General features: G+C 36.0%; 1 protein-coding gene across 1 annotated transcript in view; it reads right to left on the reverse strand.

The window, feature by feature from the left end:
- The window catches only part of nan (transient receptor potential cation channel subfamily V member nanchung), a 57,324-nt gene extending 33,650 nt beyond the window's left edge, over nt 1–23,674 (reverse strand). The window contains exons 1-2 of the mRNA XM_090393012.1: nt 23,525–23,674; nt 4,710–4,932 (exon numbers count right to left, since the gene is read on the reverse strand). Of these exons, the coding sequence (XP_090249138.1) occupies nt 4,710–4,932; nt 23,525–23,674 (373 nt within the window). The remainder of the gene's footprint in view (nt 1–4,709; nt 4,933–23,524) is intronic.
- Nucleotides 23,675–24,097: the final 423 nt, after the last annotated feature.

Below are 24,097 nucleotides of genomic sequence, written 5' to 3' on the forward strand. Positions count from 1 at the left end.
GTACTCCTGCTTGATTTCACTACCAACATCTTTGGGGATTAGTATTCTAGTCTGGAGACTCATTCCTATTATTTTTAAATTCTGATTAACGTTTTTAAAAATCTTGGCATTGTCCTAACCAGTTCTGAGTAGTATTTATTTGTATGTATGTATTTATGTGGTTTCTACGGCCTATTTCGTCGAGTTTTCTGCCTGTAAGCCAAATAACTTTTGTATTACTAACGCAGATAATATCTTTTATGTTTTTCTTTTGAGTTCTGACATTAGTATCATTCGTTGCAGATATCCTCGTACGATGAAGCTGCTAACCTACTAATCATCTGTTCAAGTACAAATGAACATCAAAGTTTATTAAGAGATGGATGGGTTTAGTCGAATAGTGAAATACGTATAAGCTTATAAACTAATAATATAAAAATAAAACTATTTAAATGATTTTATAAAATATTAATAAAATTATGAAATACAAAGAAAATAAATTTAGGTTGATCTTCCAACATCCTTAAAGTAATTTCGATATCCTTGAATAAAGTGAATCCTGGTTATAAAGGAGTCGAATATAAAAGAGAGGGTTCCATCGTTCACGCTAGCTTGAAATATTGGAAAAGATAGCCGAGTTGACAGAATGGATATTAAGAACCCACACGTGTCGTTTGAATATATAAGCAATCCATCTTTTCAGTAATCTTCACTGGAACAAGTCGCAGCACTTCTAACACGTAAGAATTATACTGGGTGTTGGAAGCAATAACGGTCAATTAGCTTTCGAAAAAATGGCGAGGCGAGTGTAATTCTTTTTCCTAAATAAAGTGGTAAAACGTTAATAGTCGAATATTGTTGATTGTTAAAAATCTCATAATAATTATAATTAATGTAATGCAGTGTAAAAATGTGTCAACAAGAACATTATTTGGAGTGTAAATTTGCAAATCGAATACTTGCGATAATTTTGTTGTTTGTAATAATAAGAGACATGGCAGATTATACAGAGGGGAACAATCGCATCGATTTTTTACTCATATCATAGAATTAATTATCTATGAAGTCAAGTTCCTTGACCGTGACAGACTCATGAGCTTTTCGAGATGAGTTATACTGACCGCGTGTTTAAATATCACGTGGTACGTTAAACGTTTTAAATATAAGCGTTTAATCTATTTCACACAAAACACACGCTATATTTATCCAAAGAGTTCGCTCCCACATAATTCGCTATGAGAAGATTCTTCTATATTTTTCTTTTAAATCTAGATTAAACAAATCAACGTCAAGAAAATATCTTCTCATACTAATGGCTGCATTTTTTTATGTATTGCTTAAAGAATAGATCATTCACATTAGGAATGGATAGACAAATGTATATTAAAACGTTAATCTTTTTAGCATTCATAGGAATAATGCAGATTTAGTTTTTATGCAGTTTCTACTGCTATAACTGCAGTAACTAAGCAATAATTTAGGTATTTTACAAGATACATTTTACAATTTATTTAGTCGACTGAATTAAAAAAAATATTTCTGGTGTACAGTATTTCAGAACTTCCCCATGACAATGTACAATAGCTTACTGCAGAGGACCAAAAATCAATGAAACTGGTTCTATGTAATAATTATTTAAACCAGAAAGAAAGAAAGAGTGCTATATGATAAAGAATTTATTATTTGGCAGTTATCTATTTCATTTGCGGGCTACAAATATTATTAAAAGGAAAATTATCTGTAAATAATAAAAGAAATATTAAGTCCTACGCATTTCGTGAAAACTTTTTTTCTTTTTAGTCTTTTCTAGTCGTAACATCAATAAAGGTCAATAAAAACTACAACCAAGCGTGTCATGCATGTTTCCAGGTCACAGCAGTTAGCCCAGGTTGTGCAGGTTAAAAGCACGATCAAAAGAACATATAATTAGCCAGCCCATTAACGGTGCACGAAAGGTTCATGCTCGAGATAAATGCTTTTCCACGTTGCCTTGGTTACGAAGTGAACAGGGTGAGTCCAACCGTCTGATATGAAGAGTAAAGCCACGTATGATAATCATATCTTCGTTTCTTTGAAATGGCTTTATCGCGACACTGCAAGGTTTTTGTGCGGTATCCATGGACACGGTCTACTAAACTTTGTATCCCATGGAAACCGAATGTTAATGGTGGCTACACCTTCTGATGACCTTAACCTTGTAATATGAGATTAGAGGATCCTGAAAAAAAAATTTTTTTAACTTTTCGTGTTGTTCGCTATGTTGTGCCTAAATTTCAGTTTGGACGCAATGCATTTAAATTTCTTCCTTCGTTTGCCTACATTTCAAATTCTGCCCCCCCCCCTCTCTCTCTCTCTCTCTCTCTCTCTCGTTCTCTTGGAATGCTTGCCAGCCCATCTTAATTTCACAGATCTGTCTTCACAAGCTGCAAGAAAGCTATGCTAATTGGAGGTCGGAGATGACTTGAAAAGTCATAAGACTGTTATATCCTAAAGTAGAGTTCCCGGATTACCTAACTCTCTCATCTTGTCCTACAACACTAATATATTATACATTTACAACCTTCTGTGGTTGGAATTCACATAAAATCAGAGCAGAAACCATGTTCTTTTGTTAAAAAAATACTCATATTTTGAGAACTGGTTCATTTTTATGAAATGAATGAATCTGGTTAAGATAACCATCAACCTAACTTCATAGATAACAACAATATGTCCTTAACTATACTTAGAGCATACTTGGTCATTAAGAAACTTCGTATGTCTATCTCTGAATAATAAGAAACTTATTACCTATCGTTGAGCCTCCGTAGCTCAGTCAGTATGGACCAGTGATGGCGAACCTATGACACGCGTGTCAGCACTGACACACTTGAGGGTTTCAGGTGACATACCTTGGATGTTGAAAAATATTGGTATTCTGATGAAAAAACTAATTTCAGTTTATTAAATTAATTGTATAATACGAATTCATAGATTATATATCAATGTCCTATTAAATAAATAGCCTAATATGATAGGTATAAGTCGCCATCTATGATTAAGTAGTTAAATTTATAATGCATGTATGCAAGTGGCACATCAACAACGTCAATATTTAAAATAAAGATGTTTGACACACCTGGGTAAAAAGGTTCGCCATCACTGGTATAGACGAAGCCCTTTAGTAGCAAAGACCTGGGTTCGATTCCGTCAGTGACGTGAGGAAACTTTATCTGGTCTCTTTCGACGAAAGGTGAGTTAGCCAGTCTAATATAGGGGGTTTTTAAGGTGGAAATTCGGATTTTTCATGCCCCAGAACAGACAAACCGGCCTCATGAACACACGCATCTACAGACATAGGACACCCCGGGAGACATAGGGCTAATCCCCTTATCCTCGTTTTATGGTTGGAAGGTCCAAGGATACTTGGAAGGTCTTGGACTCTTAAGTGCCTGTTAGGACCACTGATGGATGGACTACCTATTGTTATTGTTCAACTTTCTAGAAGAAATTACTCCTCCACTTTTCCCAACTATTTTATTAAAGGACTAAAATACTGAAAGAAAGTGCTCGTAAATAAATGCTAATATTAAACATCTTCTATAAGATGTATTATTAGTTAGTTACTGTTATAATTAATTAGTAGTTTTCAATGCCATACTTTTCCGTAATTGGTGATAAATCACAATGGTAATACTCAGACTCATATAAGTTGTCAGAGATGAAGAATCTTCGAATTTGTGTGTGTGTGTGTGTGTGTGTGTGTGTGTGTGTGTGTGTGTGTGTGTGTGTGTGTGTGTGTGTGTGTGTGTGTGTGTGTGTGTGTGTGTGTGTGTTCTGAATTCCGACACGCGACTTATCGACTAAAGTGGATCACATTTCTGTGCGCGCATTATGACCTGCTAATTTCATAGTCAACGGAAGGCCATCGAAAGTTAATGAGCGCGTCGTAATGATCCCAGTTGACAAGCGTGCCACGCTTTTCAATAGCACACTTCCTCTACTTTCTAAGGTTGCGTGAGACTTGATGATTGCGTGAAGTCTCACGAAACATAGGTCGAAATCGATTTCTGTAAGAAGCGTTCCTCGATCATGGGATTACACCAATACGCACTCTTTGATAATAGCTGGAGTCGCTTATTACTTTCTCGAGACAGCTTTCGTACGGCTGTCATCTAAATAAATGTTGATATAAAAATCCAATATCCAGATGGCCTCGTCTAGAGGGATGACTGCGATTCATTATTGATATCGTTTAGGAGCGAAACAGTCGAGTTTGTACACTCCATTTCCTGCAAGGACCTCCCATTTATGTCTGTCTGGCGATTTTTTTTATATTTAGACCACTTACTGAATAATCCAGTTGTCATTACGCATGACACGTGAATCTCATCTTCATTTCTTTTGGCACGCAGACTGTTAGATGACTCAAACTTTGCAGATATAAAAATGCATTTTATTTCCAGAATATTCTTGCGTTGTTGAGAGCCATTAAAGAATATGTACAGTATGTGATCGCGATAACAGCGTAGTTTACTATTACACCATATAATTAACAATTAGAGTACTAGGTTATATCATTCAGGGCTACTGAAACATAGGTGTTGGTAAATGAAAGTGAATCGGTGCTGCCATCTTTGAAGAAAATTTGTAATCATTCTTGAATACGAACAATGAAATTCTCTCTCTCTCTCTCTCTCTCTCTCTCTCTCTCTCTCTCGCATTTGTTTTATTAAATACTTTTCTTTTACCTTTTCGTGCAAAATGGGTACTTCCATTCAGTGCAGTTACACTAGGATCACTTTCCTCGGTCTGTTCAGGCACTGGTTCTGAGGTGACTTTAGGCGGGGTTATCTGTTTGTGCTTTGGGCGTTCTTTGTTCCTCATCAAGACGAGTTCCGAAATGGGGATCAACTTTGCTCTGCCTTCATTATACAAGAAAGGCAGAACCGCCTCTCGAATCTTTTCGTCGAGCTGAATGTCATAAAATTATAAAATAATTTAGATTATTTTCTAATACGCACAAAAGGACTTAGATTTATTTTATGGATCTTCAAATAATTCATTTATTAATTAGCATTTATGTTGTACAGTTTTAAATTAACGAAGCAATAAAGAGCTTCAAACCATAGAAGTCTAAGTTTAAATAGTTATCTGAAAGAATAAGGAGCCATATAAATATGTATTATAAAATTAATATGAATCTTTCATATATTAGTATATAGTATTAGTTATAGATGATGAAAATAAAAATAAAAGATAACAAAAAATAAAAAATCTTTTTTTTGAATTTTTAAAGCTAGATTCACCTGTTCTTTCATGTAGTTTAATAACAGATGTCTTGAATAATGAAGTAGCGTACTTCAGAAGATGTTTTAAAAAAATTTTAAAAAAATGCTAAAAAAGTACAAGACTTCCAGAGATATTTGAGCAGTTTTGTCCTAAATTTTAATAGAAGAAATCATAAATGTGTTCACAAGTACAACTTTCTAATAGTAGTCTGCTACAAGTCACTTTGTAGCATTGGACGTTGGACATGATATCAGAAGGGAACGTTTTTAAGTAAATCTCAGTAACAGGGAACATCGACAAGTCTAGATCCTCCCCCCCTTTCTCTCTCTCTCTCTCTCTCTCTCTCTCTCTCTCTCTCTTGCTTGTCTTCTCGACGCTTTTCAGACTGTCTCATAGCAGAGGAAGTGGTCAGAAGATCCTCAATTCTGAATACACTGTGAACAACCAACAGATGACGTCCACTGATTATTTTGCAATTCTGTCGGTCAGTTGTGCTAATGAAAGAATGGATGAGAAAATGGATATGGGAAAATTTTCGAGGATTACTTCATGGGATATTCTGAATTCTCAGTAAAAGGCGGAAATTCGTTAAAAGTAAAAGGTTAAAAAATCGTTTAGTGTAGAAAACATAATTTTCATAAAGAAAATCAATTTCTGTTATTACTAAATTTATGAAACATCAATAAAGTAATGTAGAAATGATTCTAGCAACTATGCAAAAGATGTTAAAATAACTTGTATAATTGGACCGATTATTTCCATCACATTTCTGAGACCATCATACGTTGATGTATGGTGGCCTTTACATGGTGTCTTTACACTAATACATGAACGTAAGGTGGTTAACTCACCTTTAGTTCTAATTCCCGTCTATGACGTGAGGAACCTTTATCTGGTGTCTTTCTACTACAGTTGAGTTAACCGGTCTCATAAGGAAGTGGTCGGTTTTTTATCCCGGTAATTCGGGTTTTACATCCCTCAAAACAGGCAGACCGGTCCCATGAACATACACGGATCTTCAGTAAAAAAAAAAAAAAAAAACATACTTAGAAGTCCCTCATTCGAGGGCATAACTTTAACCTGTCCTAAGAGAACGGATGAGGAAAATTGGGGGATCCCCACACTACAAATAAAATTTTTAAAAAATGTTCTCTGGCTATGTTTGTGTGGAGAAATCATTCAGTAGGATAATGATGCCGTAACCAATCTTCGTCAAGAACAATACGTGATATAAAAATTTTGGCAAGCCTATTACCAAATGGCTTATGATATTTTGTTCTTCATATATATTTCAGTATTATCGTGATGTACGCATTAAACGTCCAGTTAATTATAGGGTCTATGTACTGTATTTAATTAACAGCATCAATCTCTCCAATCTTGCTTAGTCAAATAACTACTACCCAACATTCTTTCGCGATTCCAAAATATTGAGAGAAACTATTTCATTTTATTTCAGTTTCACAGCGATATTGTAGATCTGTTTAACAAACTGATTTTATTAAACCGAAAGCATTTACCTTTTCAGTCCTATTGAGCACATTTATTACAAAAGAACGGCGACATCCTCCTGTTCTCATTTTCTGCACGAATGCTTCCAATTAGCTTATTATTCTTCTATGAGATGAGTGCCGATAATGGGTTTCAGAAAATTAGTTTTCTTCATGCGCATGATTCATAAGTTTAACCCACTTCTTGCGTAATTAATCGATGTGAAAGGACACAATAAATATGAAATATTTGGTAGAACGCGGAGATAAGAAAAAGATATTGTCTGACAGCTGAGCTATAGCGTCTCCGCGAACATTAAATAGTAATCATAATGTTCATAAAACAATATACGCACAGCCTGTTTTTAAATCAATGTTGATAAATGCAACTTTTCTTTACCCACTCCCAAATATAATATATAATTTTATTATATAATAATATAACGATTATGTGACCTGAAACGTCAAGCTTCAGACTAACCGTTCGTTCACGACCAGTTAATTCAGGTCACTGGATTACCCGTGCACTTTTGTTTTTTGCGTGATGAGTTAAATGTAAAGTTTGTTCAGTCAGTCTCTTAGTGTCTATTGAAAAACAGAGATGTGTTTTGTGATTCTGAAAGGAAAAAATAAAGTCAGAAACAAATCTTCTCGGTCATCGATAAAAAAAGTAGGACAAACATTTTTGGACAGAAACATGAAGAATGAACCGAAAGATTTTTTGTTTGTCTGCAGCCCACAAAAGTCAATAACATTCAAGTAGTGAATTGGGAATATCAAGTGTGTCATCAGTCCTATGAAGTGTACATGAGAAACCACATTTCAGCTCTGGAAACATCGCTGACGGTGACAAAAGACTTTGCATAGTACTCTGTAAAGAAATGCCGACTAACTGGTCAAAATGACTGCACTTAATCGGTTACTATTCTCTGACGAAGTGACAACTTGTCACGTCCTTTTTTTTCCTGAATCTTAATTCACAAGACCTCGTGTGAATGTGCATTAGACGATCTCATACGCAGGTGGTAAAGTTTTTCTCTTCAGAAAATACAGGTTTAGCGTCTTGCAAAACAGGCAAACTAGCCGGAGAATACATGCAAAGACGTATTGTATTGGTTTCCTAGCTCAGACGCTTTTTCATAGTTCAAAACAACACAACCCAGTCCAATCCGAACATTTTCCATTAACTTGCATTATATACTTAACTCCTAAAATATCGACGACCTTTGGAATAGCGTGTATATTTAATCCTCGTAAATAGCAATGCATAGAAATGTCACCATAGTTGAAGGCGATATCCACTTGTCTTCTGAGGACGAGAATAGAATTCTAATATAGTCAAATACCTCTATAAGTTATGCAGACGTATTGCGTCTGCAATAAATCAACAGTGTGACTGTTCGCTGTGAAGCCCTCGGGATAAGACAGAAAAATCGACAGTAACCTACATATTTGATTCCCCTAAAGACTGAAGAGGCAATTCAAGATTTATAGATCCAAGATTAAACTGGGGCTGGATTTCTGAGTGAATCAAGAACCGACTAACCATATTCTTATCTTTGGCAATGCATATTCAGCGAAAATTAAATGTTAAAATGCACACACACACACACACACACACACACACACACACACACACACACACACACACACACACACACACACACACGCTATAAAATCTATTCTTTTTCTGCGCATACCACATAAATTATACTAGCTTTTTTACCGGAATGTTGTTCATTTCTGGAATTTTCTGGTGTAATTCATGTTGAAAACGTAATGTTTACACATCTCATTAATCATCTGTTAGTCATTCAATCTATCCATAGGTATTAGGTAATTGGCGTCGAAACATTTTCATAAATTTTCAGTGGATATCCTAGATTACATAGCTAAGATACTTACGTTGCGTTTTTCAATTTTCAAAACTTGCTTCCTGTGTACTTAATTAATACGAACGTCATGTTGCAGAATGCTAACTTTTATGCACATAATCCATTCTTAAAAAAAAAAAGAAAGTAAGCTTTACTTTCAGCAAAAATAAATGTTATCGTCTTTATGTGTTATTTGAATAGGAAACTTATAAATATTACCACACCTTCCAGAATTTGGCATATGCATTTATGCAAACTATATGTTTCTTCATTGGCTTTCCATGCTTTTAACCCCGTCTGCAAAACCAAAAACAAGTCTTTTATTCCATGGAGGTAATCTAGTCACCTAGCGGAAAGGGAACTAAAACTTCCAGAGACCTGCATTTGTGATTATTGATAGAAGATTAAATTTCATTTTAGATTTCATCCTTTACGATTGTTTGCGGGTTAAATTGCAAAATAGTAAAACAAACTTAGGACTTACCCCACCGTTTACTAATAAACAAGTAGTATAATACCACATACAGCTTTTGGTAGTCTAATAGAATATCACGTGAACCTTTAAAGAAATATCAACATTTTCAAACAGCGAATGTCCCAAATTCTCTAGGTGAAGAAATGACAATCACACAAGGCATATGCATATTTTTAACTTGAAATATAATTTAGTTATTTCCTATGCAATGAGAAGATCTACCTCCAAATGTAAGACATGGCTATGGTTCCCCATTATCGTCCCCCCCTTTGCTTACTTTATACACGTAAATCGTTTGATGAATTAAAAAATAACTATCATGACTGCATTATCCTGACTACTGGACAGCAAGAACAGAAAACAATCATGCTTCAAATACAATGTAATCATTTAAACAGACTTCATCTTAGAATAAACTTGGGAAAAACAGTCTAAATAAAAAGCAATCATTGTTTATTGTTTCTATCTACCTCAGTTATAGACTCCTAAGACCACCCTACTCCTCTTCGCCTTTACATTCATAGCATGATTATCATGATATTTAGATATCTAAGAACTACATACACCCACCCATTGATTCTTCTTATTTGGAGCTTGTTTCGAACCAGGTATTGGCTTACATGGTAACAATGTAACCTGAGAGATTTTAACTCTTCCAACAAAACAACATCCCGTGTCAAAATGCTTGCATTTTACAGCACAGTTCGAAAAGCATTAGGTGTGCTCACCTCGCCTGGTAGCCTAATTCTCCTGATTTGAACCCATCAAATTTGTGGGATCATGTGGAACAAGGCATTCGCCAGTCTCTGCCACTGCCTCTCTCGATCGCTGACACTCCGGGCCGTAATTATGTCTATTCCAGAATCCCTCAGGACACCTTCTGTAGTTTACTGGAGTCAATGCCAAGTAGGATGCAAGCGATTATCTCGGTCAAAAGAGGCTCAACACGCTACTAGGAAGGTGATCATAATGTTTTGGCTCATGACTGTATGTTGCTTCTTATAATGTTCCATTCACCCCGATGATAATGATAACGTCCTGAACAGACTCTTTCGCACATTGTCACATGCTTTTATCAGAGCTACAGAACTTAAGTACAAATCTTTGTTTTTTTTATTCCCAGAATTTTTTAATTATTTGTCGTAAAGTGAAATGATCTTTATAACCTCTATTTGGCCTGAATCCAGCTTGTTCGTCTCTAAGTTTGTCTTCCACCAGGTTTGTTAGCATCTTCTCAAAAGTGCTTTCTTAAATCTTTCCTTAGACACTCAGTAGGGAAATTCCTCTATTGTGATATTGAATTTTGAAGCGTTTGAGTTTTGAGTGTTGTGAGATTGAATGTGATAATTATCACATTCTGTTCCTATCTTTTTCTAACAGCCTCCAGAACATTTTGCCACCTATATGTCTCTTCTAAATGCTTACCAAAGTATTCCAGTAAATTTTGTTTAGCTACTTTTAACATATTAAGTATGTGAAAAGATCTACACTTTACTACGCATTTTGTTCGGACATCTGCTGGCTTGCTGGCTAGGGAATTTTTGATGCACTTTCTTCTTTATTTGCATTGTCTCTTTAACTCCCCCCTCCTGATGGAGTTCGAATTTGTCTATCTTTGTAGACCACTTCACCATATGTCTTCCTGGCTAAATGACACATTTTCTTCTGAGTTTACCAAGGAAATTACATGCTTTGGTTCTTGTTTTCGAATTCTTTCATTTGTTAGAGGCGAGGAAGAATTTTAACAAGAATTCAGCATGAATTCTTGTTAAAACTCTCAAACACTTTCTTTTCGATATGATATTCATATTTATACTTCTTAAAACTAAGTGATGACCATGTCCAAATACAAATCCCCCCCCCCCCAAAGTATATTCTTTTATCTTGAACCAGTGCTTAGATATCTCAGCTAACAATAACACAGTCAAAGAGACGTTTTCTTTTTTTACTTGTGTGTTTTTTTCATGTGACTTACATGTGCAAGTCTTTTGTTGAAAATTGTATTAATGATGACTAGTCCATGTCCTGAACAAAAAATCAGTAAGCACTTACCATTACTATTAACCCTTTTTTTTTCCAAATTTCCCCAAAACATTTTAACATGCCTGAGATTCATTTCCTATCCTAAAATTGCCAACCAAGGGCAGTTTTTCCTTATTTATATCAACTGCCTTCTCTGACTCGAAAAATCCCTCCACCTTAGAAGAACCTTCTGAGACCATAAGCACAAAGACGTTTCCTTGTCTATTTCTCTATTTTTAAATTCGTCCACAATGACTCGACTTGGAATTTCCTGCCATTGAAGAAGTTTGTCTTCGTGTTGGATGTTAAATGCTATGGCTACTCCTTCTCTTCCTTTCCTTTTTTCCTTGATCGCTATTGCCCGAATATAAACCGAGCAATGCACAGGCGTGCATAAAATTCTATCATATTATACCACCACGTTTGTTTCTGGTTTATGTCAATACAAAATATAAATTACAATTTGCACGGCTCCAGTTCTAAATCTAAGTGCCATTTCATCCTCGCCTCGTTCGTTCAGCATTATGCAGCGGATATGGTATTAATAGGGCGACAGTGTGAAGGTGATTATTGGACATTAGGACAGAAGCTTTACTCTATTACTTTATTCTCCACAATCCTTATAGGTAAAGTGGAAGTCTCTTCCCAGGTAACTAGTTTTGCTCCTATATGTATACAGTATATATTGAATACTATATCCATTAATTAATCTAAGAGTATATATGCAACAGATACCATTCTGCAAAAATTATTCTGCATTCATTTTTACAGGCAGTATGACAAGAACCCTTGAGCAGATCATGAGAAGCATGCCCACACCATCGCTACTACACTTCACAAATGAAACAGCACACCTTCCAATGAACGTTAGCATGGAGACCTATCTGGTTTGAACAGTGAGATTAATTACTCCATATCACAGTTTACAAACCAGTGGCATGAACTGAGGAGGTGGAAAGGTAAGGTGGCCGTTCCCGGCTGCACAAACCAGACGACGGTCAAATAATGTGTACATGGGAAAGTGACTATTAGCAGCGGCAAAACAGTCAATCGCCTTGGAAGACAAATTATAGTTAGTATTTAGCTATGCAATTATGTAACTTTCCTATGTAAACCGAAACTGTAGAGCACAAATTGTATTGGAATAAATCTCTACAGTTGTCGATAGCTCAGGTGGAGAGAATCCATCAATGGTCGAAGTGGAATAAAACACTTTTCAGCACTCTCTTGTCATCCAAGAAATTGTTTTTATTCATATAGAGTTTCCTCCCTTTTCTCTCCCGTCCCTTTTGGTGCGAGTTGAGCCCCCTCATGGGTGGTTAAGTATTTATGGCTGTAGATCCGTGTGTTCACGGGGCCGGTTTGCCTGCTTGCGAGATGAAAAACCCCAGATAGACTGGGGGAAAAAACCCTGCTGTCCACGTCCAAGACCTGCTAACTTGTCTATGGCTGAGGAAGATCCTTAAGCTCCTCACGTCGGCGACGGGAATCGAACCCAGGACACTCCTTCCCCAGGCATATGGTTGCGAAGCGCATAGTCACCAGGCTAACCGCGCGGACATCCAAGAAATAGTCATCATTGACTATTTCTTGGATTTCTTTTCACCATCATATTTCCCATCAATAATTTCGTGCGACTGTACCACAATTCAAACATAAAAATTCATTGATTACTATTATGGTCGCCTTTATTACCACGATGCAAGTCGGTTAACTCTAAACCAGATCTCACTTTCACTGTTTTTACTTAAACTAGCGATTTATCATGCAAACCCTTGCTTTCGTACATTGCTATGCTGCCTTTTATCACTAGTACGCGATATTCTATAGTTTACTCCTGTAAAACTGTAATAGTTAAGAACAAGATCAAACTTTCACTGTCAAATACTTTTTCACAGTAGAGGTTTATTAAATGACAACAAGTACTACTAAAAACTGAAAGTACTTTTCGAGACCTTGTTCGCAGAAGTCTTGGTCAACATTCCTTTTGTTTACAGGAAAAAAAATCCTTTTGCCTAGGTTTACTGTAAAGATTGTGCTAATCAATACCCATTAATTTCCCACATTGTATTTCTTCATTACAAGTTTTCAAAACAAAGCTCATACTCTACGTGGTGCGTGGCACGCCTCTATATCGTTAGGGCTATTAAGCAGCTTGTAACGAAGTGCACGCTAGCTACACACTTTAGCATCATAATTTTTTAAGACTGAAACGGTTATAGATAAAAAGCTTACATAGTTTATACGAAGGGATCCTGTGAGTTTGTATATTCCTGCGAATCTTTTGGCAGCGGTTCCACAGTGGTAGACGCTAAGGGAAAGAATGTTATGGATTCTATTTTAGTCACGACTAGAGCAGCTTTTCTTGATTTTGTGATCTTCTTTTCAGTAGGTTCCCGGGTTAGTCGATCTTTGACGAGCAAGTAGATTTTTTCCTTCCCAAACCCGATATTTAACTTCACAATTCAGAAGAATCGAATCAATTAATAAAACTTACATCATTTCAAATAACAATATCATTTAGGGTTAAGGATCACATGCGGTAGTATGCATGCATTATTTCTCCCTCTCTCTCTCTCTCTCTCTCTCTCTCTCTCTCTCTCTCTCTCTCTCTCTCTCTCTCTCTCTCTCTCTCCCCCCCTCTCTGATCAGATGCACTGAAAACTATCATAGCACTGAATTAAGCGATCAGTAACGGATATAACTGAAGACCTGCTGACTTCCAAATGTTAGTTACAGGAATTTTGGAGTGAGGCTTAAGGTTCCTTTCATTTTATCAAATGAAACCTTTAGGAAATAAAATGAGTTAGAGGACTTATTTTTTATTTAATTTATATGAAATTATATCTAATAAGTTAATAAAATATATGCAAAAGTTTGAAACTATTTGATCGACAGCACATTCGTTTTTTATTTCATTACGCTGCATTATAGTTAGTTAAATAACTTGACTTATTGATTAGTAATTGATATCAGACGTTTACATCGAAAGTGGAAAATCTAATTCATTTTCCAATCTAAACTATTTATTTAAATCTATTGTTTTTTGGCAACTACTGGTTTTCCCTTTCATTCGCTTCCGACCGTAGACTTTGTAGGCATTGCTCGCAAAGCATTCCTGGTGAGATTTTTACAAGGTAGGTCACCATTGCTTTCCACAACCCCCCCCCAATTTCATCCGGGCTCGGGACCGGCAATTCATGACTGTAATCCATGTGTGTTCAAGGGGTCAGTTTGCCTGCTCTGGCGAACGAAAAACCCGATTTTCGGGTGAAAAAAAAACCTACCTTCGTATGAGACCGACACTCACCCTTAGTCGACTGAGACGAGACTAGATGAAGGTTCTTCACGTCACTGACGGAAATCGAATCCAGGTCTTTCCGACCAAAGGTATTCGTCTATACCGACTGAGCTACGGAGGCTCGTTTTCTTGGCAAGAATATGAAATATCCTTTTTGCTTAACTTAGTAGACAATATATATATTTTAAAACTGAATAAGAAGAAACCACAATAGCAGAAGGGATTTTAACTCTCTCTTATGGAAGAAAAGTTATGATAGGAAACTGGTCATGAAGTATTAATTGACAGTCAATTAATATTAATTAAATCATTTCACAGTGTCTGGTACACCTTTCCGCATTCGAACACAGGTCTTTTCTACAGTAGAGTAAACGTTAAAACTTTCCTGGCAATTGAGTTGCAGATGATGAATGCGGTATTTGCTGTTTACAGTTATCAGAGCAAGATTCCTTGAAGTCATCCTCAAAATTAGAATACGAATTCTAAAGTCGGTTTCTGCAACCTGATGATTTATCCAGATAAATTAAATTTTCCAGATAAATTCTGGTTTTGTTAATGATAGTGCTGTGTAATAGATATATATTGCCTTATTTTAAAGTGCTAAGATAAACCAGTCTGTATTCAGACGTTGATCAAAATCCTTTTCAAACGCGTTAGTGTTATTAAAATATTATGGAATGTAATTTCTAATCTAAAGAATTCAGTTTTTAAAACATATCGACTTCTTTGAGACTTTGCATCATTCTAGACATAATAATCTACTTCTCAGCCACAAAACGTCACTTTTCCCCTTAATTCCATATCCTTCTAAGTTTATGACATTATTGAAGTACGAACAGTTACCAAAACTCTATCCTGAACACATCGCCTAAATCCACAATTCGTCATTCAGTAGCATATGGTGGTTGAACATTATTAACTATATAATGACACTACCACTATCTGCTTTCTCTCTTCTATTCTTCATCTCCTTTTCTATGGAAAAATCTGTTTCTTTTCAGATTTCACTTTGATCTTCGAGAACGAAGCTCAGATATTTGTTTAGGCAGATACTCAGATAGTAGTGCTCAGATACCATGTGCAACCACTGCATTTTAATTTCGTGTACATCATTTGACTTACGAAATTACACGACAAAGAATCTTACGGCAATAAAATTAGCCACAAAAAATAGAACGGAAATTGTTTACTAAATATATGAGGAAATTATTAAACAATACATTATAAAAAAATTATATTCAATAAATCAGGTAGATCGCCACATTTGAGAGTATGCTGAACTTACTCTCTCTTACGTCTTTGGAGTATAACTCTGAGTTATAATCATACGTCAATCAACAACACTAATGGATTAGGAAAAACAGGATTTTCATGAAGAAATCAGTATGGTGTACGTGGGTGGACTGAAACATTCTCGGCGTAACAATGAAAAACCGAATTTATAATTTTAAAATTATTTTTATTTTTTAACATTACTCCCTTAAGACTAGATTTATTCCAGCGACGATTCAGCGCCATTTTCCCGTCCCAGTAGTGGTTCTCAGTGAGATCTGCAAAATACCCCTCACAGAGAGAGAGAGAGAAGTCAGAGAGAGCCAAATCTGGAAAATATGATGGATGTTCCAACAATTCATAGAGAAGATCCCTTAATTTTCCCGTTGCCAAAACACCTTTGTGGACTGGTGCATTGTGCTGATGAAAGATGATTTTTTTCTTCTGCAAACCAGGTCTTTTCCTCACGAATGTTTCGTCTAGTTTGGTTAAAAGATAGAATAATATTCCCCGATTATTGTTTTACCCTTCTCAAGATAATTAATAAACGAAATGCCTTTAGCATCCCAAAATACCGATGCCATGACCTTTCCTGCTGATGGAACCGACTTTGTCTTCTTTGGCGCTGAACAGCTTCTGTCCACTGCTTCGAATTTTGTTTGGATTCTGGTCTGTAATGGTAAATCCAAGTCTCATCCATAGCAATAAATCGACGCACAAAATCAGTTTTATTCTTGTTAAAACGCTCCAAGCACTGTTCAGAGATTTACATGCGAGGGCGTTTTTGATCTGCGCGGCACCCATCATGCGCAAAGCTTTTTCATTTGCAATTCTTAATGCAAAATATATCCTACACGTTCTTTTGAAATGCCTATAGTCTCAGCAATTGCACGCACTTTGACTCGACAGTCATCAAATACCATATCGTGCACTTATCAATGATTTCTGGTGTTGTTACACTTTTTGGACGTCCATCACGTGGATTAATTTCAAGGCTGGTACGGCCGCGTTTAAACTCGGCAGCCCATTTCTTAATTGTCGAAAAGGAAGGAGACGAGTGCCCATAAACTTTCATGAACTTCGAATGATTTCTTTTGGCGCTAAGCCTTGTTTTACAAAGAATTTTATAACCGCACGATACTCAATTTTATCCATTTCTAGGGATAGACAACACTTTGGCTTCCGACAAATGTATAAAATAAAATACTTAATAGAATGACTTGCAATTTCACATGGATGGTTATGACAGCTCTACCAACTTAGAAAAAAAAAAAATCTTGCCGATAGTGTTGCCATGTATGGTTGAGGGCGAGAAACGTTTGAGACCACCCACGTATGTGTGTGTAACGGTTGTATTTTACAGCTATAACGCAAAACATTTATGTCGTCATGTGGTTCTGGTTCAGGAGTCAAGGACCAAATAATGCAGTTAATTGGATAGGCTTAGGATGCGATTAATAATGCTTCGTTAGTTCGTTACTCTCTGTGAAGAGCAGGGCATTAATCTTTTCGCAAGCATAAACAATTATGAAAAGACCTACTGGAGCCTCGAGTAGCACTTTCCATAATTGTTTGTAATTTCTTTGATTTTTTTTGTTAAGCAATGTCGCCTTTTAAGTGCTTGTACGAGTACATTAGTTTTATGCTCAGTTCAGTACTTATAATAGACATGTTACGCATCTCCATTTTTGTTTGTCAAAATATTTTCGTCAAAGATTTGTTTCGATTCTTTAAAAAAATATTTTTATTGAATCTATAGTTTTGATTTTCAATAAAGATATTTTCTCAATCAGGATGTAGGTCAAATTTCAGCGTGCCATGCAAGTAAAGATCTTTAGATGGAAAGTGAGACCGCCAACCTGCTAATTTTGAAAAAAAAAATCTAATAGCAATCCTAGAAATTTTTACTAATCTGAATCTAATCTATGGTACTCGCAGTTTGTATCTCTTACAAGACACAGACTAAACGTATCATGGATTAGGAACTTTCCAATGAACTTTCCATTGACTCTCCAGTTAACTTGTCGCTACACTGGGTTTTTGCTGCCACTTATCAGTCTTTAGTTCTGAACACATTCCTCTTACCGACGACCACACCTCTGTTTATTCATATAGAAGAACTTCTACTTTCAGTTTCTCTTTGATTCCAGATAAATATGTAAATTAACGACAGTCTATATACTCTTAGAGAGGAAAACATCTTGAGAGCAGAACCGGTTCCCGGCCATTACATTGTACATCACTGTCTTAGTTCTACACTGTGTTTGTGCTTTTCAGTTTTCTTTAACTTTTAATTACAGGAAGAGCCTTTAGGTGGAATAAGTTCAACACTAAGCAAGTGCATAGTGTTCAACTTCTGTAGCTTTACAAGTACCAAAATATTCAAAGAAAGAAATAGACTGTGTTTCGTTCCGTGAAGGTGGCTAAACCTCATTTGATTATATTAATAGCAATAGATGAAAAGAATAAACAATTTATCATTATGGCTGTCTTGCTTAATGAGGTTGCACATTCATTTCACTCCCAACCTATTTATTCTTCGAACACTAGGGATACATTGAGATACCGCCTCATTCAAGCATTTTTTCAAAGATTCCCATGCATTGCTGACATTTTTCCCATTCAGTAACTGATACCATGAGACCAAAGATAGTATTCTCCTAAGTTGATCATAATTTCCAGCATTTTAATTCAGCATATAACCTGTTTCAATCGGAGCATCAATACAATTAAATACTTCCCAAGAAAATACAGCATGATCACTGTCACCAATTGGTGGTAAAATAGCCATATTCTTTACAAAGATCCCTTCTGACGCTATGAGCAAATTCAACACTCTTTGACTTCGAGTTCCTTCTTTCACATGCTGTTTGAGAAAGTTGTCTCGCAAGAATTCCTCTTCTTTCTTATCATTAGATTTCTCTTCTACCTAATCAATGTTTGGAAAATTAAAGTCTCCCATAATGATCATTCGTTTGGTACGAATGATCATTATGGGAGATTTTAGCGATGCATTTCTTCGTCTCCTGTAACTGAGCCGCCAGGTCACATCCCACCATATATTTCATTCTGTTAACCTCACTTCACACCAGATAGACCCAATCTCACCGCTACATGAGACATTGTTACCATTATTATTTTCTTGTGTTTCTACCCTAACTGGATTTAAGTCATCTGATATCATTAGTAGCACTACTCTTCCGCTCCTATCTCTTTTGTCATTCCTAAAAATAGTATACCCATTACACTCGATTTCACTTACCATATCGGATTCTGATAGCCAGGTTTCACTAATGCCAAGTCCGCGCGGCTAGCCTAGTGGCTATGCGCTTCGCAACCATATGCTTGGGGATGGAGTGTTCTAGGTTCGATTCCCGTCGCCGACGTGAGGAGCTTAAGGATCTTCCTCAGCCAAATTAGCCGGTCTTGGGCGCAGGTAGTAGGGTTTTTCCGCCAGTTTATCTGGCGTTTTTCATCCCGTAAGCAGGCAAACCGGCCCCGTGAACACACGGATCTACAGCCATAAATACTTAACCCCCCCCCCATGAGGAGGCTCAACTCGCCCCAATAGGGACGGGGAGAAAAGGGAGGAAACTCCATATGAATAAATAAATAAACTAATGCCAACATTCTTATAATTAGATATGCAATCTATTTGGTCTTGTTCTAGAATTTTCTCTTTTCCCTCCCCAAACATACTTAAAAGGTCTGAACCCAAAGCATATTTTCCAAACCTTCGCCACATACATAACCATGTTCGAAGACATTCATATCTTTATCACGTTTGCATACCATAGCTGAACTTTTGCACATATTTTTCCTATTCTTCCCTTGATGATCTAGTTTCCCTGACTCCCTGCATTAGGTCTCATACCAAGAAGTAATTTCTCCCGGCTTCTGTTGCCAAATGAATTCAAGTGCAGGTCATCCTTCTTATACAAGTCTCTTCTGCCATTAAACACACCCCATACATCTAAAACTGGCATCCATATCTTCTACACAGTCTGAGCGTGAAATCACCTGCCATCATTGCCTTCCTTAACTCAGTACTGCCATATTTGGGTAGTAATCCTACTTCTTCAACAAGAAAGCAAGTTAAGAGAATTTTTATTCTCTTAACTTGCTTTCTTGCTTCTGCCAACACATATCTTCTCTCATACTATATTTGTCACTATTTAAATTATTAGTACCTACTACAACTTCCATCTCTTTTCTTTTTTGGTCTTCAATTACGTTTGTCATATTTTTAATTTTCGCTCCAGGGAAACTAGAAGTGGTGACCCCCCTCGGCAAGCGCAAATTTTAAAATTGAGCCACCATACCATATTGCCTCTTTTTTCTTAGATTTTAACTGCCTTACCTTGTTCGTATTAATATTTTGATTATCAAGTTCAGTACTTTCCTGCCTGTTCTTGTTCAACCCTTTTTCTTATCCTGTCTAAGTTTAGTTAAACCTTTTTCCACCTTTTCCAAATCCCTAGTTGATTTTCTAATAATTTCTTTTAATCGAGATATTTCTAATGTCAACTTATCCTCAGTTAAATTACCATCATCACTGCAGCACTACTTTTGTTCATCAGGACAAACTCCCTCCTCAGTAGCAACAACTTTAGCTTTGACATTGCCTTGTTACGACGAGTTTTCGGCGCCATTTTTCAGAGTAGTAAAACTAATAATATTTCTCCAATTATGTTATAAAATGCTGCATTACAATAATTACACTAAAAGCTACAATAATATACTAAAAATACACAATTACATCTAAGAAAACACGTAATAGATCAACAAAAATCGCAAATCTTTCAGGAGTTCTCTAACAGCGTTTTTTCACCTGATAGCCTCGACACTATGTTTCGTTCCTAGACGGTAACTAAACTTCATTTGATTATATTAATAGCAATAGATGAAAAGAATAAACAATTGATCATTATTAGACAACTTCTGTATCTTCCACCTTTACAAACAAAGTCCGGCAAGAATGTTAATAATGGTAAGTAGTCATACCATACTTCTGGAATAAGCCTAAAGGCAATTCCTGTTCTGGGTGATTTCGAAACTATGTTGTGATGCGAACAATAAGCGCTGTATGTGTTACGAATGATATTAAGATAGAAATAAAGATAGAAAATCGATGGAAGATAATAAAATTATTTTATATATCTTAGGATTCGACTGAAAGCAATACTATATTAATCCAAATAACCAAACGAGATAGTTTAAATAATTAGTTTATCATTTAAAGAGAATCTCTTTCGAATTCTTTCTTCAAGATGATAATTGTTACTTATCATACATCGTGGATAGAGTTTTACTACAAACAACTAATGGCCTGCTTTGATTAAAACAATTTACAGTCTTAGATTTAATTACCGGTAACTATTTTCTTCACAAATCACTGGAGACGACGGTTTTGTTCCTTTGCATATAAGAGTCCATGAAAGTAGTGTAAATTCATTTTTTTTTCTAAGAATTTTCATGCTTCACGCCAAAAACGAGCAAGTGTAGTGTGGCCTACTTTCCGTATTTTGAAAATGTGTTAACCTTAATTATCAATAATGTATTAGAAGGTTGCTCGCTTACCTTTTAAAGATAATCTGTGATTATCTTAACTAAGTGGCCTTTCAAGTTCCGCTGATTTCTTCAGTTATTCAGTAAATGATTTTTTCTTTCGGTCTATTTCATTTGCCTGTCATTGTGTACTTGGAATTGCGATGAAGTCGAATTTCTTTTAATTTTTTCGTCCTTTCCTTTTCCTGATAGAATATTTTGCTTTTTTTTTCTGTTTCAATACTAAGAGATTTTTCCAACATCCAGATGACTTTCACAGCATTTTAGCAGTGATAGTCATCGGAATAACTTGAGTCCTGTTGAATGAGGCGTACTTTAATGTAAGTCCCGACTTATCATTGTTTTTCCTTTCTTTGGATAGTGAAATAGGTATGTAGAAAGCTATAAAACTTCTAGATGTGGAAAACGAATTTAAAAAAAATTAAAAATGATATTTTATATTGAGCAATTACTGGATTTTATAACAATTTCGTGCAAATGTTAAATCAGGTTTTATAGTGGCCGAACAATATTATTTTTGTGATTTGCAAAACTCGTCGTATTTTGCACTTCCCAAACAACTACAAGAAAAGAAAATAATTATTATTATTTAAAATTATTTTTTTTCTGAAATTTATTTCTTAACAAGAACCAGTAATTAGTATTTTGTTTTAAAATTGAAATAGAAGTTCCATGAAAAAATCAAATTAAAGAAGATAATTACAATGTCTAATAATTAAGGTGCATTCCTTTTGAATTTAAGTAAAATAATATTCGACAGTTTCATAAACTAATATCACGATAGGCAAAATATGTCCAGTGGAGGATAGCCATATTAATTCACGCAGCAATGCATTATAGTAGTTTGTGTTGTTGTCGTCTTGACAGACGTTTCTATATTATCACAGTCAATCACGGACTATATTATGTCAGCCACAGTTTGGTGAACTGGCAAGTTAACAAAACTATAGAAGAATATCCCACTCACTAAAGATTTAAAAATCTTGGATAGGCTAAGGATTAGATTTTTTTTAAATCCATTTCTGGTCTCCAATAATCAGGGTGGTGATCTTGTTATATTTATGTGATGCCAGGTAACGTTCATAACAATACCGTATGTCAAACAAAAACGTGATTTTCAATTAAAGGTTATATATTATGCAAAATTAACCGGGCTAGTGTAAAACCCTTTTATGAGGTAATTTACTTAATAGGAAGTAGAGTGCCCTTTTAGCCCTCTGAAAGTCTGAATATCGGGGTATGGATTCCGTGAAATTCCAAGCATTCCACATGGACGCTAGTCTACGTAGATTGAATCATATCTCGCAGTTTCAGTTCAACCTACTTTGTTCGTGTTTGTTTACGAGTGTAAATAAAGCGAAAATCTTAGCTTTTCCCTTATTTCATCAACGCTGTTGACCAAATTAGAACGTTTTCCAACAATAATCTTTCTTCAGATTACAATAAAAAAGACTAAGGAGTACTTGCAGTATTCCTGTCTCTTTCTTCATGTACCTCATGAATAATAATTCATAAAGGTTATGTTCTTCATTTCCTGAAGTATATTCTCAGGAGTAAGTCTTTGAATTTAAACTCATGGTCAAGTTTTGGCCCCTCGTTCGCAAAGTAGATGGCGTCCACAGATTACAGGTGCGAATTCCACTGCCTGGGATTCAAAACACCACAGCGATGGTCTCACACTAGACCGAAATTATTCGACTGGTCTGAGAACATCGCCTTAATTATTAGAAGCCTGAAGTGACTTAACGAGTTCGATTCGATTCGGTATATAAAGCAAAGTGGTTACGGATTATGTGATGATTATGATTATTATTAGCCTGTTTTTCTACCCACTACAGGGTGAGGGCCTCTCCCATTGCTGGAAGGTTGGATCTATTTCTCCCATGGTGACCCAATACGTGTTGGGAGAATATTTATTCACTTGAATCAATGAATGTACGAAGGTGAAAGATAATCACAAACATCAATGCCCCAGGCGGGATTCCAACCCGCAGACACTTAGCTGGAGAGCGGATACGATAAATACTTGGCCAACCAGGCCGGCACGGAATATGCAAAGAACAAAAAATAAATAAAAATACAACATAAATAATACCAGAAATTTAGCAGCACACCCATGATATTAATGTACTATAGAGTTACAACCGCTCATTGTAACTAGGGTTATAACGTTGCACACACACACACACACACACACACACACACACACACACACACACAGAGAGAGAGAGAGAGAGTACTACATAAATACAGAATAATACGGTAAACTCACCTCACTGTAGTTCCTTGTTCTGGATGCTTCTTTCATCAAAGTAACCAGTAGTCCCCCTCCCTTTACGGCCATAAGGGAGTAGATCTTGAGAGATCCACTGTCTGCCTGCTTCTTCACCCCAGAGGTCACATTGCTGTTGGTATTTCCCATTGCTCCACAAGGAAACCGCCAGCGGCACAAAGTGTGATCCGACCAGTAATTAAGAAAAGAAAAACTTGAATAAACTTCAAATTTAAAAGAAAAAAAGCAACGGAATAAAGTGTGTACCAATAATGAAGTGCAGAAAGTTCAGAGTCAAAGCCCCAAGACAAGCTAACTATTACAAGCACGCACGATGTACTTTTAGCCCCTGTAAACGCTTCCTTCACGCATCACACCAAAACTAATTTCATGCGACTTGTAAATTTGTAGTTGACAGTTAGGAAGAGGTAAAGTGATCTTGGTGGAAGAAATCACGGAAGAAATATTACAATAGAAAAATTCTAAGAATGCGATATTAAGAATAAAATAAAATTTAAACCTATTATTAGCCTTTTCAGAAACGTGATTTTTAAGTGACTCTAAGAAGTTAAA

The sequence above is a fragment of the Typopeltis vanoorti genome, chromosome 5 (assembly GCF_054136105.1).
Source record: "Typopeltis vanoorti isolate ZY-2024b chromosome 5, IOZ_Tvanoo_1.0, whole genome shotgun sequence".
In the NCBI taxonomy this organism is placed as follows: domain Eukaryota; kingdom Metazoa; phylum Arthropoda; class Arachnida; order Uropygi; family Thelyphonidae; genus Typopeltis; species Typopeltis vanoorti.